At 41.7% G+C, this 16649-nt stretch overlaps 1 protein-coding gene across 2 annotated transcripts in view; it reads right to left on the reverse strand.

The window, feature by feature from the left end:
* eml5 (EMAP like 5) overlaps positions 1-16649 on the reverse strand; it is a 43254-nt gene that overhangs the window by 11939 nt on the left and 14666 nt on the right. Inside the window, exons 5-21 of one of the 2 annotated variants that reach the window (XM_086049352.1) lie at positions 12139-12324; positions 11367-11502; positions 11172-11195; positions 10644-10845; positions 8855-8992; positions 8509-8765; positions 8176-8388; positions 7942-8109; positions 6426-6532; positions 6221-6339; positions 5942-6128; positions 5723-5828; positions 3780-3873; positions 2027-2127; positions 1729-1922; positions 1461-1572; positions 1195-1322 (exon numbers count right to left, since the gene is read on the reverse strand). In XM_086049352.1, the coding sequence (XP_085905478.1) occupies positions 1195-1322; positions 1461-1572; positions 1729-1922; positions 2027-2127; positions 3780-3873; positions 5723-5828; positions 5942-6128; positions 6221-6339; positions 6426-6532; positions 7942-8109; positions 8176-8388; positions 8509-8765; positions 8855-8992; positions 10644-10845; positions 11172-11195; positions 11367-11502; positions 12139-12324 (2472 nt within the window). The remainder of the gene's footprint in view (positions 1-1194; positions 1323-1460; positions 1573-1728; positions 1923-2026; positions 2128-3779; positions 3874-5722; positions 5829-5941; positions 6129-6220; positions 6340-6425; positions 6533-7941; positions 8110-8175; positions 8389-8508; positions 8766-8854; positions 8993-10643; positions 10846-11171; positions 11196-11366; positions 11503-12138; positions 12325-16649) is intronic. The other variant, XM_086049353.1, reaches the window with a different exon arrangement.

Here is a 16649-nt window from a genome sequence, read left to right on the forward strand (position 1 = left end):
CACTCTGACACCCTCAAGACAAGGGGCCCTCACTCATAGACAGAGCCGAGGCACTTAGCGAAATTAACAATCGAGTCTTCGTAGCTACAATTTATCTTCATCAATGGGCATCTCCTTGGGTTGTGTGAAATACTGCACGCAGTACAATAACATTGAGGGCTGTTTTTTATTGTATGCTAAACGCAAAGAATAATACAACAAATCTACATTAAGCCCCTTTTGGTCTTGAAGGAATTGTGACAACAAAAGGATCATTCTAACCATTCACTTCATCTTCACCCTTTAAAAGCTTTAAAATCGCAATAGCACTGGACCATTGTAAGCTTGCGGTGTCTGTTCCAGAGCTACAGTACATACCAGGGGTCACCAACAAGGTGCCCACAGGGACCAGGTGGTCCGCAATGACCACACGAGTCGCGAGCCTGTTCTAGGTATAGCTCACCAGTGATAGGACATTGTTATTTCCTAGGAATGTTACAGAAGTGATCATTTGAAAATGTAAACACTTGCAGAGATTTATAGAAAAATAGTGTTGCATATTGATATTAACTGATTCTTACCTTTTTAGATCATTGTTGATAATTATTGTGATCATTTTAATTCAGAAGTGTGTATGATGTGGTAGCCCATCACATTAATCAGTACCCAAGAAGTCGCTCTCAATTTTAAAAAAAGGTTGGTGACACTTGGTGTATATTTTATGTCAACCCAAACATATGTTCAAACACTATAAAACATGTTTTTTTCAAGAATGTGTTTTATGCAGGCCCACTAGTTGAAACAAGGCATTCTGATAAATATTGAGTTTATGGAATAAGAATTAATCCACCTATTTTCGTCCATCTCTAGAGGCGGCCATTTTGTCACTTCTGTTGACTGAAAATGACGTCACAGTTGCTCAGGTAATGACCAATCACAGCTCAGTTGTTTTCTGAAGCTGAGCCATGATTGGTCGTTAGCTGAGCCCTGAGCATCTGTCATGTAATTTTCAGTTGACAGAAGTGACAAAATGGCCGCCCTCTGAGATGGCTAAAAATGAGTGGCTTTTGCTGCTTAACTCACAAACGCAACATTAATTAGAATGCCGTGGTTCAACTAGTGGGCCTGCATATAACATATTCTTGAAAAAAATATGCTTGGTTTGACTTCTTCTTTAATGTTTTGAACACAAAATTCTTAGTCTTGCCATCTCACCTGGACGAGCAGAGTAATGGGGCCACTTTTGTCCACCTCCAAAATCTCTCCATTCTTAGTTCCCACAAGAATGTGACCGTGGCCTAGAGATATGGCACGTATGGATGGGTTGTCTTCCAAAAGCAAGCCTGCAGAATTGAGAAAATAAAACAACAAGTCATTCCGGGACACAAGAGGAATTCCTTTCGGCTAGACCCATGAAATGTTCTCAGTGTATCTGGAGCGAATTGATGCACAATATGACTGGTGAAAGACGACCATATTACCCTTGGAACCTGGAGCTAGGACTGCCCTCTTGATGGCATAGGTCTTGAGGCATCTTTCAAATGTGTCATCCCACAGTGCAACTATACCATCCTTCCCCCCAGTCACAAATCCCTGCAGAGAAAGTGCAATGGCATATTCAAAGTGGAATGAACATGTCAATAGCAGACATAAAATTGATTTCACAGTGCTCCCCCCAGGGAGATGATTAATGGTCCATTTCTTTTTTGAAATTGTTCTAATTTGCAATTGAAAAAATGCTTTCATTACCTTTTCGAGAGCATGCATACTGAAAACGGGGCCGTCATGGGCTTTGACGGTCTTCATCAAGAACATGTCCCGCCAGATGCAAATGTCACCGGTGCATGTGCCTGAGAAGACCATCTCTTCCGACCAACCGTAGACGGCACACATCATTGTCTCGGTCTTGCCCATGCTCCCCTTGCGCCCAAATAGCCCACCACCTGAGAGAGTTAGAGTAGACACAGTAAGTTGCATCGCTTTGAAGCCAGACTTCATCTTGTTATCGTGGCTGCTTGTCAGCATTAATAAGCTCAACGGCTCCTACCAGCTTTGTGCCAAAACTTCATGTGTTTTACACCGGCGGTGATGAGCTTGTCAGGCAGGTAGGGATTTATTTTCACTACAAAGATCTTGTCTTTGCTTCCACTGAAAACACAACAATATTTATTATTAATGAAGCCAACTGGATGTGCTCCAAATCCTACATAACAAAAAATGTGTTCTTCCTCAGCCCAACCTCCAGCCCTCCTTCAGGTTTTATGGAAATGACTCCCTTAATTTTGTGTAATCCTATTGATAGGACAAGCAAGCATGGTGCTAAATTTAGAGAGGGAAACTCGGTAAAGCCACACACAAAATTCATATTTCATTTAAAAACCTTTCAACTTATTTTGGCCGATGAATCATAAGTAGAACTGCATGTAGAGACCCATATTAGCTCATGTCCAGATCTTAAAAATGTTTCATGTTTGGTTAATTGAAGACGTTAAATCACATGTGTCAAATTCACAGCCCAGGGACAAGAAATGGCCAATCACATCATTTTGACGTGGTCCACTATCATGTGCATCTACATCATGTTTCTTGACAACATGTACTAAAATTGCAAATTCTCTTCATTTTTAATATTGCAATACTGTATTGCTAGGATTTTAAGCAAAAGTTAAATGATCTATTTTCCAAGTCTTGGGATATCAATGATACATAGTTATCCATCAGTTTGTTGAGTATATGTAATAATATGATGATGCCATCAAACAATTATATGGTCTCAGTCATAACAGCCCTCCAAGTAACCAAAAACTACAATGTGGCCCATGACAAAAATGAGTAAGACAAACCTGCTAAAATTGTCTAAAATGGATGGATTAATAGATTAATAGAAACCATTTTTTTCCTATGATGGAAAAAAAAAGACTTGATTTTATTTAATCCATATTTCCCATTCTTTGCCCATCTTCCTCTCAGTATGCCATGAGGCCCACTTTTTTTCCTCTCACGCCCACTCTTTGCCTCCGAGCTGAAGACTACTCTCAGGCCTTGCATTACACAGCGCCCACCAAGGTCTGCAAATTAGCGATGGTCCAAGATGTCCCTGCACTTTTAGTTGGAGACAACAGAAGAGCAAACAACACGTAGTGCTCCAAACACGTCAGGGTCAGTTTAAATTGAGTTGAGACTAAATATGAACATCAAGTGGGCTGAGCAACAAAGAGAAAAAAAATGGATATTTTGAGATGCGGATGTTTTACTATTGCATATTTCTCACACAGTGGATATGTAATTGTATTCTATTAAGGCAGATATTAGGACAAATTACAATCAGTGATTCTATGTTACTTATACATTATAACTATAACTTTTAAATGTAGCTTTTCATTATTGCTGGCTTTTGGTAGCCCAATTTCTATTGTACCTTGGAAATATGGTCTCCTTGTCAAAATACAATCTGACATATTATGCACTCAGGACGACGAGCACTGAAAGTAATTCTCATTCATTATGGATACAGTTGGAGCCTTGGGGCATACTCTAACTATTCAAACCTTGGCAGGCTTAAGTGTCACAGTGGAGCAGCCTCTTAATCTAAAAGGCAATTCCCTTTCTTCCCACTGTGAACCATGAATCACACTGTCATCCATGCACTGCAAAGTGGCTCCAATTTAATCCACATTTATTAATGTCCATATTTAAGGAGAGAAGCTCCAATAATCTTAAAAATTAACACCAAGGACTGTCAGAGCTCTTTTTGTTTCCAGATAGCAGCATCATGTAAACAATATTAGGGCCACACTCACCACATGGCTGAAAGCTTTTCCCCCTTCCTCCAGTCCCAAAGCACAATGGTATGATTGTCATCCAAGCCCACCGAGGCCAGGCGCTTGCCATCCGCTGTGGAGTGCGGATCAAACTGTTATTGGAAGAGATAATTCAAGCCTGTCTTTGGCGCTTGTTAGCCGGATGGGGAAAACTTGGTAGAATTTAATAAAGGTTGATTGACCCATACCATGTGCTATGATGTGTGCGGGCCAATTAAAGAAATTTCAAGTTTGAGGACAGCTATCATATATCAGCAAGATGCCTGGGAAAAATTCTGAACTCTAAAGACAATACTTTAAGGCACAGGTGTCAAACTCAAGGCCCGGGGGCCAGATCCATCCCGCAACATCATTTTGTGTGGCCCATGAAGGCAAATCATGTGTGGTGATTTGACATGTTTCTTTCAAATTGTCTTCACTTTTAACACTACATATGAAATATTGCAAACATTTGTTTCCCTCCTTTAAAATAAATTGAAAAATAGTTGAACAAACTTTTTACTGCCTTCTGATTGCAAAACTAGTTATCCGACAATTTGTTGTATATGTGTGTGTGTGTAATATATATATATATATATATATATATATATATATATATATATATATATATATATATATATATATATATATATATATATATATATATATATATATATATATATATATATATATATATATGTGTGTGTGTGTGTGTGTGTGATAATATAAGGCGATCATACATTTCTATGGGTTCACTGTCAGCAGCCCTCTGAGAGACACCATAACTATGATGCGGCCCGCAACAAAAATGAGTTTGATACCCCTGCTTTAAGGGATCTGTCTGGAGATTAAATTATTAGGGTCAATGCCACTATAAATTGCATTTGAATCACTGAGTCATCATGAAAATATAGCACAATAATGAAACTTTGAGCTATTATTATAAGTAGCCACACATTTGCACATAAAAGTACAATGATAAGTCTGTGAAAATATGTTTCCTTGATTTTATACCATTTCTTTTTCATTGGATGTATTGTATATGATTTTGGCAGGTCCCAAACTGCTCTGCTAACGACAGTGTGCCTGATAAGCGGTCAAACGATCCAAAATGATTGTCAGAATTGAGCTGCAGTGTGAACATACCCGTAATGAAAATGTTGTAAAACTACAGTATATTTTTTAAACAGTGCACAGTCAGCTTGCTTACAGAATCATGTAGGCACGTTAGTTCCTTCTTTCTGTTGCTTATCTAGCCTCAAAACAATACTGACTATGATCTGATAAATGACATTGATGAAATCTGCTGACCATTGCACATCATTACAATGCTTCCCAAGCCAGGAACTTTGTGATTAATTGCCTCAGAGCCTTGAGCATCAAATGCACACAAAAAACACATTTCGAGTTAACCCGTGGATGGCGCAATACGATTGGATTATTAAAAAACGAGCTAACACGAAGTAGGCATAAAATGAGTTAAATTCTAAAATTAGCCAAAAATATCGCTGATGGTATAGTGGTATACACGCCTGAGTTGTGTGCGGGCAGCGAGGGATCAGTTCCCACTCAGTGACGGTGTCTGTGTGTGCCCTGCGACCAGTTCAGGGTGTAGTCTGCCTTTCGGCCATAGTCAGTTGGGATAGGCTCCAGCGCCTCCCCGCGACCCTTTACAGGATAAGCGGTGTGGAAGATGACACACATGACACACATTAGCCAAAAATGTCTACCGTGTCATTGTCCACCCTGGCAAGGTGACAGTTTGCTGTTTGCATATACGTAGTCTGCTTACAGTTAATTTGTATTTAAAAAAATTTAAAAAAAGTGCGGGAGCTGGACCTAACAGCAAAACATATACTTCATATAGTGAATATTAAGTTCAATGAAAACTCTCAGATTTTTTTGGGTGTGATATTGACCTCATGGTAATATTGACTCATTACCTGAAAAGTCCAAAGTGCACACTCCAAGTTGGTGGAAACCCTTCAACACAGACATTGGTTTTAATGTTTCCGTGTCCCATATGTGGATGGAGGAATCTCGGCCAACCTGGATAGTCGTAAATCATTATTTGAACGCACGTTCCTTTGTTACATCTGAATGTACAGACTAGAGAACAAGCGATGTAATCCTGATGTCTCTACGCATAACTCTAGAGCTACCTGGCCTGTTGCTACAAAGTCCTTGAGGGGATGGATGGCCAGACAGAGAATGTCATCATCGTGGCCCATGTAGAAACGTTGGGTGTTCTGCTGCCTGTTGTACACGATCCCAACAGCAGCCACATGGTAGACAATTTCACCGGTCTGGGTATAAAACAGATTACTTCTGCAATCATAGCCCCTGTAGCTGCAAAAATCAAAAGAAATATAAATGTTTTGGAGAAGGACTATTTGTCACTCCACTTGTTTCTCATTGACCATTTTAAAGTGCAAGCTCACCCATGAATAAAGTGCAGCTTCAATCCACTCCCAGGTGCTCGCTCTCTCTTCTTCATTGCGATTGCTCGATCTTTCTCTTTGCACTGCTCTTTGAGCTGAGGTAGATCTTCTTTATAAACCTGAATTCATGCATAAGCGTGAGCACGTGTGTTAAATAAAATTCTACGGACGTTCAAAATGGAAGGTCTCTGAGTTAATCACAAACCTGTCTTCTATATGTAAGCTGTGTCTCCTGCTCTATTTCCGAGTCCATCTCAGGCACATCTGACTGATCAGAGTCTGACTCTTCGCTGTTGGAGTCTGCCAAGGTCTCTACAAATAGAAACATAGTTTCAGTATACATAGCTAGTGAAGAAAAAAAAAGGCCCTACTCCTTTCCTAAGCCTTGTCTTTCACAAAATCCTCAAACCCCAAAGCAACTGTGCTATTTGAGTAAACACGGGAAGCTATCATGTGATATAGTATTGTTTTTCCTCCTGTTAAGCAGCAAAGCCAAATGTTTCAGGATGCTGATGCTGCACACTGATGCTGAGCCAAGAAAAGGCAATAAGATGGACTTGGAGCTAAGCAGCGCTCCACACAAGGTCCATTAGGAAAATGAAAAGGAAAGACAGTCAGGGTGTGTTTTAATTATAGAGAGCCCAGCTGCGCTCTGTCTGTGGAAAAATAATGAGTTGGCAATGACAATGCAATTATACTTTCCAACTTTCATTCATATTGAATGAATGCATTTAAATGTTATGGAATGGGGAACAATTTAGCATAGCGGGCCACTTTACACTTTTTTGCTGGTCCCTCCTCCACCCGCGACCTGGGTACCCTTCCGCCCATCGTTCCTCCGTCCTTATTCATAAAAATGATTGTCCCCGTGATTGGTTGTTGTGAGCAGCTGTGATGTCATTTTCAGTCGACAGAAGACAAAATGGCCGCCCCCAGAGATAGCTAAAAATGAGTGCATTTTGCTGCTTAACTTATAATTTACTGTCTAAATTAATCAGAATGCCGTGTTTCAACTAGTGGGCCCGCTGGGAACACATTCTTGAAAAAAATATGTTTGGGTTGACTTCCGCTTTAAAGCGGTTCCGTCCTTACATTCCATCAGTGCATGACATTATTTCAACCTCATTAGCTGGACGGACAAAAACCTACATCCGTCCTTGCTTAGTCCATCCTTTTTAAAAGACTTCTCATCCTCCATCCGACTGTCCACAAAATGGGCGTCCGTCTAAACTTTTTTTTTTTCCCCTCGCCAATGATGAAATGAAGGAGGATTCGCAAAGTCAACAGTGTCACTTCACATTTTCACGAGTTTCTGATCAAATATGCTTTTGACCCTGTTTTTTTCAAAAGGATACAAACAACGTTTTTGCTTGCAAGACACCTCTCATCTTTGGTTTCTCATCTTTGCAGAGCTGACCATTCCATCCCTGGGACAGAGCGGTCAGCTCTGCAATTTAGCACCATGGTTTAACACATCAAGCGCATAAGACTGTTGGGAGCAGTACAGTTGAAAAGACGCAGGGACAACACTATGAATGTTGGTTCAGAGAAACAATTACTCCTCAAATAAACAATGTAGATACATTTACCACTGTATCAAGTGAGACTATTGTAACAGGTTAGAGACATCTGTTCAATTGTGACCATTCCTATTGCAAAAGAAAAAGGAGGCAAAGCATTTCCTTGGTTTCAACCAATCAAGACAGTTTCCTTCCTCTTACCCTGTGGTGCAATATGCAGAGCTTCTTTTGACTTTCTCTCCGGAACAAACTTCCACTGGAACACCGAGTGATCCGCTCCACCAATGGTTATAACCCACTGGTAGTCATGTGACCACCTTACATTGGTAATATGGGCTGAGTGACCTAAATATTTTTTAAATTTTGCACCTAAAAATCAAGGCAAATATAACATGAATTCAACAAGGCAATGAGAATGGCAGGTGTTTTGTTTACCTTTTTTTATACATGGATATCGTAGAAGTTTGACTAATCCGTAGTCGTCTGCCGTAACTAAGACTTGATTGTTGAAGTTAGCATCCACAGAGTTAATATCATTGATAGTAGAATATTTGGGCCATATTCCATTAACCTCCGGGCCTAGCACACATGTCCATGAAGCCCACTGCACCAGCTTCAACTCCTCCCTGTTGGTCACCTCCTTACCACCTGCATGAGCAAAAGAAGCATATCTTTTTTATCAGAAGACATAACTTAATTTGCTGATATTTTTTCAACAGACTTAATTTCACATCAAGTAGCTTTAAAAATGAAGCAAATAAGACATACTTGGCATCCTATAGAAAAGCCTCCTGCCACTGCCATCGTTCGACTGCAGGAACTTGCTGTCTGTAGACCAGTCCATGTGCGTGATGAAGCTGTTGGAGCCAATGCACTCTCCAACTTTCTTGTACCTCTGCACAACACCATAAATGTCCACTGAGTTGTCATTGGAGCCGACAGCCAAATGGGCGCCATCGGGGGAATACTTCAGCTCATGGATAGCCTCCTTCCTGTCCTTGATGTGGACCACTTCTGTCATATCTCTGGAGGCGAACAAAAACAGGCTCTTCAATAAAGCCCAAATGGCAAGACATAAAAACTTACACGGTCTTTCATTGATTTGTGTACTTGCCTGACTCTTAGAACAGTGAATGAGCCATCCTTCATTCCCAGGGCCAAATGAATACCGTCAGTGCTGACAGCTGCACAGCGGATCGGCTCCTCCATGTTACAGCGAGCTATCAATGCATGATCGATAAGACTCCATATCCTTGTGGAGGAGGGAAAAAAAGAGAGACAGCAAAGTTGTGACAAAATAAAAATATATCGCTAGTATAATTGATTATGCACTGATCGTATGGACCTAATTTACTAAGATCTGGGTGTTCACTCACTCTATTTGATTGAACACATGGTTGGTAACTGGTGGAAAAGTGCTTGTTTTGGGCTCAAGCTAACTCTGATGGTTTTCACTAGTGTTGTTCCGATACCGATACTGGTATCGGGAGTATCCCGATAGCACATTAAAACACTGGTATCGGTATCTGCGAGTACTTACAAATAACGTGCCGAGGCCATTTCCCGATGCTGTACTAGTAAAGAACGTTGAATGCAGCGCTTTGTATCTTGCTCCCTGCTGCTTTTTCATGTGTGTGTACAGGGGGGGGGGGGTACAGGAGATATAATGTCGGCGATATTTAACTACTTCAACATAGAAACTCCAGCTAGAGCAAATGTTGCAAGGGGCGGAACCAAAGTGGCCAGGTTCAATACGTTAAACCTGATGCAACATTTGAGAACGAAACATGTGAACGAGCACCAAGAGTGTGCAGCGGCGGCGGCAGCGATCATTAACAAGGGGAATTGACCACAAAACCAACCCTGCTCAATTTACATTGAATGCAGCACCTTGTATCTTGCTCATTCACGACACTGGTTTATGGTGACTGTTCAGTATTAGCACCAAGAGCTTGCGGCGGGGGCGGCGGCGGCGGCAGTGGCAGCGAGCATGAACAAGGGGAATGGACCGCAACAAAAAACATTGGCCGATACCGCACAGCTGAGTATTGGAATCGGTGTCGGGGCCAAAAAATGGCATCGGAACAACACTAGTTTTCACCATGGAAAATTAGGGTGGCATCTCAAACGCAAAGTAAAGTTTGAAGTGATTGAATTGGAAGTGTTAGTGGAAGACAAACATATTACTGAGTTACAGAAAATACATATTTGATCATTTGTGGGAACCCAGCAACCATATAAAAGCCATGTTTTGTTCGATTTAACTCATCCGGAGTGGATGGCCGTTGGATGTATTTGCCCATCCTGTCGAGCACTGCATTTAAAACTCGGGACAGCACACAGGAAAATCTACACTGGGAGAGGCCCCAATGATCACCGTGCACCGAAATGACCCAGATGCAATGAAATACAGTTTTGAAGAACTTTTTTCATAGGTGATATGACATGACTCCTTCTTGTGACTGGCTCCAAGTCAGCCCTTAGATCATTCAGAAGCTAGCACTGCTAAATAGACAATATCCCGATTATTTTTCATTCTGGCTTTGAATTCAAGCGGAAAAGATCTGTTCTCCCAATCACAGCTCATTTTGCCTGTATTCTTTGTCACGGTTACGCACAGTTTACACCTGCCTTTCAGACTAAGTATTTAAAGATGCAAAATCAGCCATCAGAATTAATCTCAGGTTTAATAAATCCCCTTCCTAAAACAATCACTTTGTATACACTGTACTACTCCCACAATTTGCAAAATGTTAGTTTTGGTCAGTAGATCAGCTTCCAGTTTGCATGAGCAATGAAATTTAAACTAGTTTTTGCAAGAGTAAACTTTTAGTAAATCATTGGCAGACATTCTCAGACAGAGGAGGTATGATAATATTGCAATAAATTCTCGTAACCCTCACCTGACCGAGCGGTCGTCACTGCCTGTCATAGCAAGAGGCTTGGTGGGGTGCACGGCCAGCGCCCACAGCTCGCCCTCACAGTGACCCTGCATGATAAGGAAAGGCTTGTTGCGGTCGTGGACCACCACCTCGAAGATCTCACTGTCTTGCGTGCCCACCAGGATGTGGTCTCCCCGCCAGCAAACGCTACGCACAGACAGCCCTATCCACACAAACATGGAAAAATATCAATACAATGCAGTCCAAGGAGGTCTAAACTTGCATTACTGGACAGAACATGGAAGGTGAAGACAGGATGTTTAAATAGCCATCGGGTGACTAATCAATAGGGCGGAGGTTGAACAGAACTGCATGACAGCATGTTGCCAAGCTAATATGCAACTGACGTGGATGAAGGGAGCAAATGCTGTACTTTATATATGGCCATGATATCTAAAAATGTTGACTGTTTCACTAGCCACAAGAGAACAATATGGGTACGGCTACAAACAGACTGACACGGCTGTTAAATCTACCCTTATTACCCACCTCTGCTATTTTCGCTTCTAGCTACTGTTAGGTCCAAGATCAAAGAAATAAAGGAAATGGAAGAAAGAAGAAATGGAGTATTAGTAGGGAGAAGAGAGAAGAATGGCTTAAGCAGCATGGTGTAGATATGCCACTTGGTTAGGTGAGCCTAATTTGTCCTGCGACCTTTACTGAGTGGAGGCATTTTGACATCACCTTTATATCCTTGGTCTGTTTCCCTGAGATCAATGACAGTAATTGGTTTGAAGTTGAGATCCCACAGGCGGACGCAACCATCTCTTCCCCCGGTGGCAAAACCCTCTTCGCAAGCGTTCATGCTGAAAATCCCTGACTGGAGGAAATGACAGGCTGTTAGTGTGCAATAAACGAGCTATGACAGAACCAAAGGCAACTGTTTAACAAGGCCTTCACAGCTACACACCTGCTACAACGACCTCAATGTCACACAGCGCTCAAAGGAGGAGCAAGAGTTGCTGTTAATTGTTTGCTATTATCACTGCAAAGCATGCTGTTGAATCCCGGGTAAAGTATTTGGTGGTGCAAAAAAAATAAAATCAGGAATCTGAATGTACTGTAGCTATTATCCCCTCCCCCATATTCCCCCATTCCCTAACAAAGCTGTTGATCCCATAGCTATAATTTAATCCTGTGTAGCAAAAGACTGATCCTTCTCTGTTGAACAGAATCAAGCAAGCATGGGTATCTCTATCTATGCTGGATGCCAGTGTTGAACCATCAGGACCTGAAGTCCTTCTCTGCTGGTCAGAGGCACTAACCATGAAATTGGATTGATATATTCCCAACAGTCTTTTCTTTTCATAGAGTTTCTCTTGATTACACTGCTTTCAGTAGGCCTATGTGGATTTAAAAAAAAAAAAATTTCAATCGTATTTAAGCCCTCTATGTAACTGGATGCCTTTATTGTCATTTGTGTTTAAAGCATATCTAATATGTTGTTTAAACTTACCCCATGAGCCCCTTGCACAGTTCTCATCAGATTGATCCCTTTCCACACATAGATGTCGCCGTTCAAGGCACCGGAATACGTGACCTCATCCTTGGCACAAGCCAAGCAGAGGATGGTTTGGAGCTCCCCCGTCTTACCGAAAACTCCACGTTTGGGCGTGAGTGCATTGCCGCATAAGCTCCAGAACTGCACACACAGACAAGAGTGAAAGGTGGTGGCCGTGGCTAATAATCCCTCGTGTAATCCTGTTGTGACACAGCAAGTGGACAATAACGGAGTGTTTGGATACAACAGTAATCAGAAAATCAGCGCTGTATGGTTCGACTCACACAAATACCCACACACATGGAACACCCTGAAAGACAATGCACAAACGCTTGTGAGTTGGTGCTGTAACCATCTGATCAACATGCACAGATACAGGCACACACTCAGACGCTAGCATGCTCATTATTTATAAGCAAGGTCATTGGGATGCACGGGCACAGCCTCGTCTGAGGGCTAAATCCATCAGAGGAGGAGGTGAGCGCTAAAGGGAGGCGCCCTGTCTGCATAGCGATAAGATCGCAATGAGCTTCTCAAATGCTGAGACACGACGGTCGGCATGTAAAAAGGGAGACACACGAAAATGACAATATTTAAAATATAAAAGAAAAAACATATATACAAGTTTAATGTGTCATTTTATTAATAGTCTAGCAACGCCTAACTGGGTGACAAATCGACTTGACAAAAACATCCTGACAGCAGAGATTACAATTTGCCTCCAGACTGAGAAACACGCTGTGGGTTAACAGGGGCATTGATTATTAGACATGGATCATAAGCATGGATAACACCTGCCATCAAAAATAAGGATTAAAGTACAAAGTAAAGACATCTGGTCGTTGAACCAAAAGGAAATGAATATGGAAGAAACTGTCATTGCACTGTTTGCACCTATAACACCTTCCACTTTTTGGAGAAGACTACATGTTAGTATGCATCAACAGGAATTTGTATTTGATCAAAAACATTTGCAGACGACATCTAGTTCAGTCCAAAGGGGTTTGATTGGGATGAGGTTAGCTTGCTATGCAAGGTTCTACATTAACAGCGGCCTGTGGCCACTACATGACTGTCAGGCCATCAAAAGGTCACTGACACTGGTCTGACCGGGCCATCCATCCATCCATCCATTATCGATATCGCTTCTCCTCACAAGGGTCGCGGGGCATGCTGGAGCCTATCCCAGCTGTCTTCGGGCAGTAGGCGGGGGACACGGGGGAGAATATGCAAACTCCACACAGGGAGGCTGGGGCCGGGATCGAACCCACGACCTCTAAACTGTGAAGCGGACGTGCTAACCAGTCGACCACCGTGCCGCCGTGACCGGGCCAGGATTAATTGAATAAATCAGTATGAGGAAATCAGCATGCTCCTGTTTTTTTTAAAATATTAATATTCAATTAATTGAATTTTATCACTTAAATTGACCAACCATTATTCAACATTCTGCTGCGCACATTTTTTGTTTTTTGCACGTTAGGCTAAATCCTTACATAAGCAATGGCTTAAACAAAAATATAAAGCCCAGAAAATATCGATATTCAGTTAGATTTTATAGTGTAGAAAATACAGTGTTAAGACGCTTAATACATCATGAATATACAGGACTGGTGCCGGTTCTAGAAGGACCACCACAACATGGCTCATGGTGGCCTGACAGGACCACCACCCAAAAAGACTGAATGTAGGACCCCGCTATGGTCCTTCCACTCCGAACTCCTCCAAGCATGTTTTTATGGACCTTGCTTTGTGTGCTGGGCACATTAATTCATAGACTAAGTTTCCCGATGAAGTGCATATGTTGCCATACAAAACTTCAACAAGCCAAGAATTAAAAATTCTTAACTGAACAATGAGAGAGCATTTGCGTTGAACTCGTGCGTGGGATTGAGAATCAAGGTTAAATCGTACACATCACATCTGGGACGGGACTGTGTGTGGGACTATGTTGAGATGTTTAAGGTGGTGTTTCTGAAGTAGGTGGGTTGGGTCTCTATTGTGCCCCAGCATGCGACAGAGGCTGCAGGGATGGATGCAGTGTGACTGCACAGCCCTCCCTGCCCACAACTGATAAAGCAGCGAGACTCGGGCAGCAGCTAATCCCTTTGCCGTTTGAATTGCTGAGAGGAGACGAGAAGCCAGAGGGGGTTACGATGAGGCCAGCAGCAGAAGCAGAAAACTCAGTTCAATGTGGAAAGATGGAAATGGCTGGGGGGAAATCTCTTTTGCTGAAACATGCAGAATTCCTTTCACAGGAACTAAGAGGAAAATATTTTGGACAATTCCATGTTGCCAACACAGTTTGTGGATGGCCACTTCCTGTTCCAACATGACTGCATACCAGTGCACAAAACAATGTCAATAAAGACATGGATTAGAGTTCATATAGGTATGGACAGAGCCCTGACTACTAACCAATTGAAAACCTCTGGGATGAATTACAGTGAATACTGAGAGCCAGCCTTCTCGTCCAATATCAGTGGGTGAACTTACAAATGTGTTTTTGAAAGAAAGGTCAAAAAAAAAAAATCACACACTCCTCCCTTGTGGGAGGAAGAGTTGAAGCAGTTATAGCTGCAAATGGTGGACCAACGTCATATTAAACCCAATGGATTAAGAATGGAATGTCACTTAAAGATGAAGTCAACTCAAAAAAAATCTTGGCAATAATATGTTCTATGCAGCACCACTAGTCCATTCACTGGATTCTGATCAATATTTCATTTGTGGATAAGGTGTTGAGCTGAAAAATCCACCCATGCTGGTCATTGCCCAGTGAATATAGATTATTGCAAAGTATTCCCTCCTCCTGTCATTCAAAAAAAAAAAAAAAAATATATATATATATATATATATATATATATATATATATATATATATGAATACACTCTACTGTAAAAACAACAATGACTTCACGAGCAACTAGTCAACATCAACTAGTTGCTGATGACGTGTCGACTTGTCATACAACTCCTAGCAGGTAGTATAGGTGCAGTCAGTAAAGAAACTCTTCTGTAGTTTTAATTTCCGCAGCCAGTTGTAGGCGTCAAACTAGTTGCGCCAACATCGTACGCCCAAGACAGTTGCTGCTATTCAACAGTCGAAACTTACATAACGACTGGTTCACGTGACTTTCATGCAACTGTTGAGGGATTGATTCCCATTAATGTCCTATTCACAATCACCCTGTGATTGAGTGCTGTTCAGTCCAGGGTGTACGTACCATTGCTTTGTGATTAAGTCAGCTGCTTTAGGCTCTAGCATTTGCCAAGATCCTGAACAGGACAAGCAGTATAGAATACACCTGATCTTGAATGTCACTTTTAAAGCTCAATATTGAAAATGCAGCGTTGTTGCTTTTTAATGGCAGGCAATGACAATATGACACAATTAAGAATAAATGCTTGGCAACATTAAACTGGAATGTCTGCTCTACAATCCAAGACAACCTTCTTAGCGCAATTACTGTGGAGGAGAATGTACTTCATCAGCAGCCCCCTCCTTTCTCTGTCACACTACAGTAACCCTGAGCAATGTCAGAGTGTTAACTGCTACGCTAGCAAGGGTCAGCAAAGAGCACTCAGAAAAAGTAGAAGAGCGTTGCTGGAAGGTAGTTTTCTCACAGTTCTTGTCCATCCGCATTGAATCAAGCTCAATCCTGTGGCAATTCACATCACTGCTATGAAAACGCTTAATTTCCAAAACTGTATTTTGATTGCTTTTTAAGATGCACTGCTCAGCCCTTCTTTTCAACGCTTCAACATGTGTCACAATCCGAGCAGTTTTCTATTAACGTAATCTAAATGGCGCACTCAATATAACAATGTAATTGGTTGTGTCTGTTTACCAATGTCACCCCACATTCTCATTACATCACTGAGCTATATCACACATCAGTCAAGGCTCTTGTAACATTTATGACTTCAGTGCCACTTCATTAGGTCAGCCCATACAATAAAATGGGATTCAATACCATTGAATTGCGGGGTATTGATTCAACATGAATTATTATGCCTGTTCTTTCCAGTGGCATACCTAAACATTCATTAATGATCCTCCACAATGTCTTCCAAACAGAGTTTTTGTTTTTTTATTAGGCCATAAAAATAAAGCAACACTTGTCCATCAAATGAATTTTGCCGGTAGGTGAGACGTTAACTCCAAAGTTTGCGTTGTTCTGACTGAATCAACGCACAAAAAGGCTAAACAATTGGCTTTGCGCGCATGTGTGTATAAAAGGGAGTAGGTTGTCCACAGCTCTGGTAGTTGTCACAGAAGTTGTGTTTCCCTCAGCCCACGAGTGAGTGGATTACTGCCAGTAAATCTCCTGGATGCTCTCAGTGCTATAATCACTGAGCAAACGCAGGGCCAGGGAGCAGATGTCACATGGTCTGCAGGGTAAAGGCTGGGGAATTATATGGGACAATTGCTGGATTGCCCTGCCATCGGGAAACCAGTCAAGT

Source organism: Filicampus tigris, chromosome 13 (assembly GCF_054856515.1).
Source record: "Filicampus tigris isolate MCC_2025a chromosome 13, RoL_Ftig_1.0, whole genome shotgun sequence".
Taxonomy (NCBI): Eukaryota; Metazoa; Chordata; class Actinopteri; order Syngnathiformes; family Syngnathidae; genus Filicampus; species Filicampus tigris.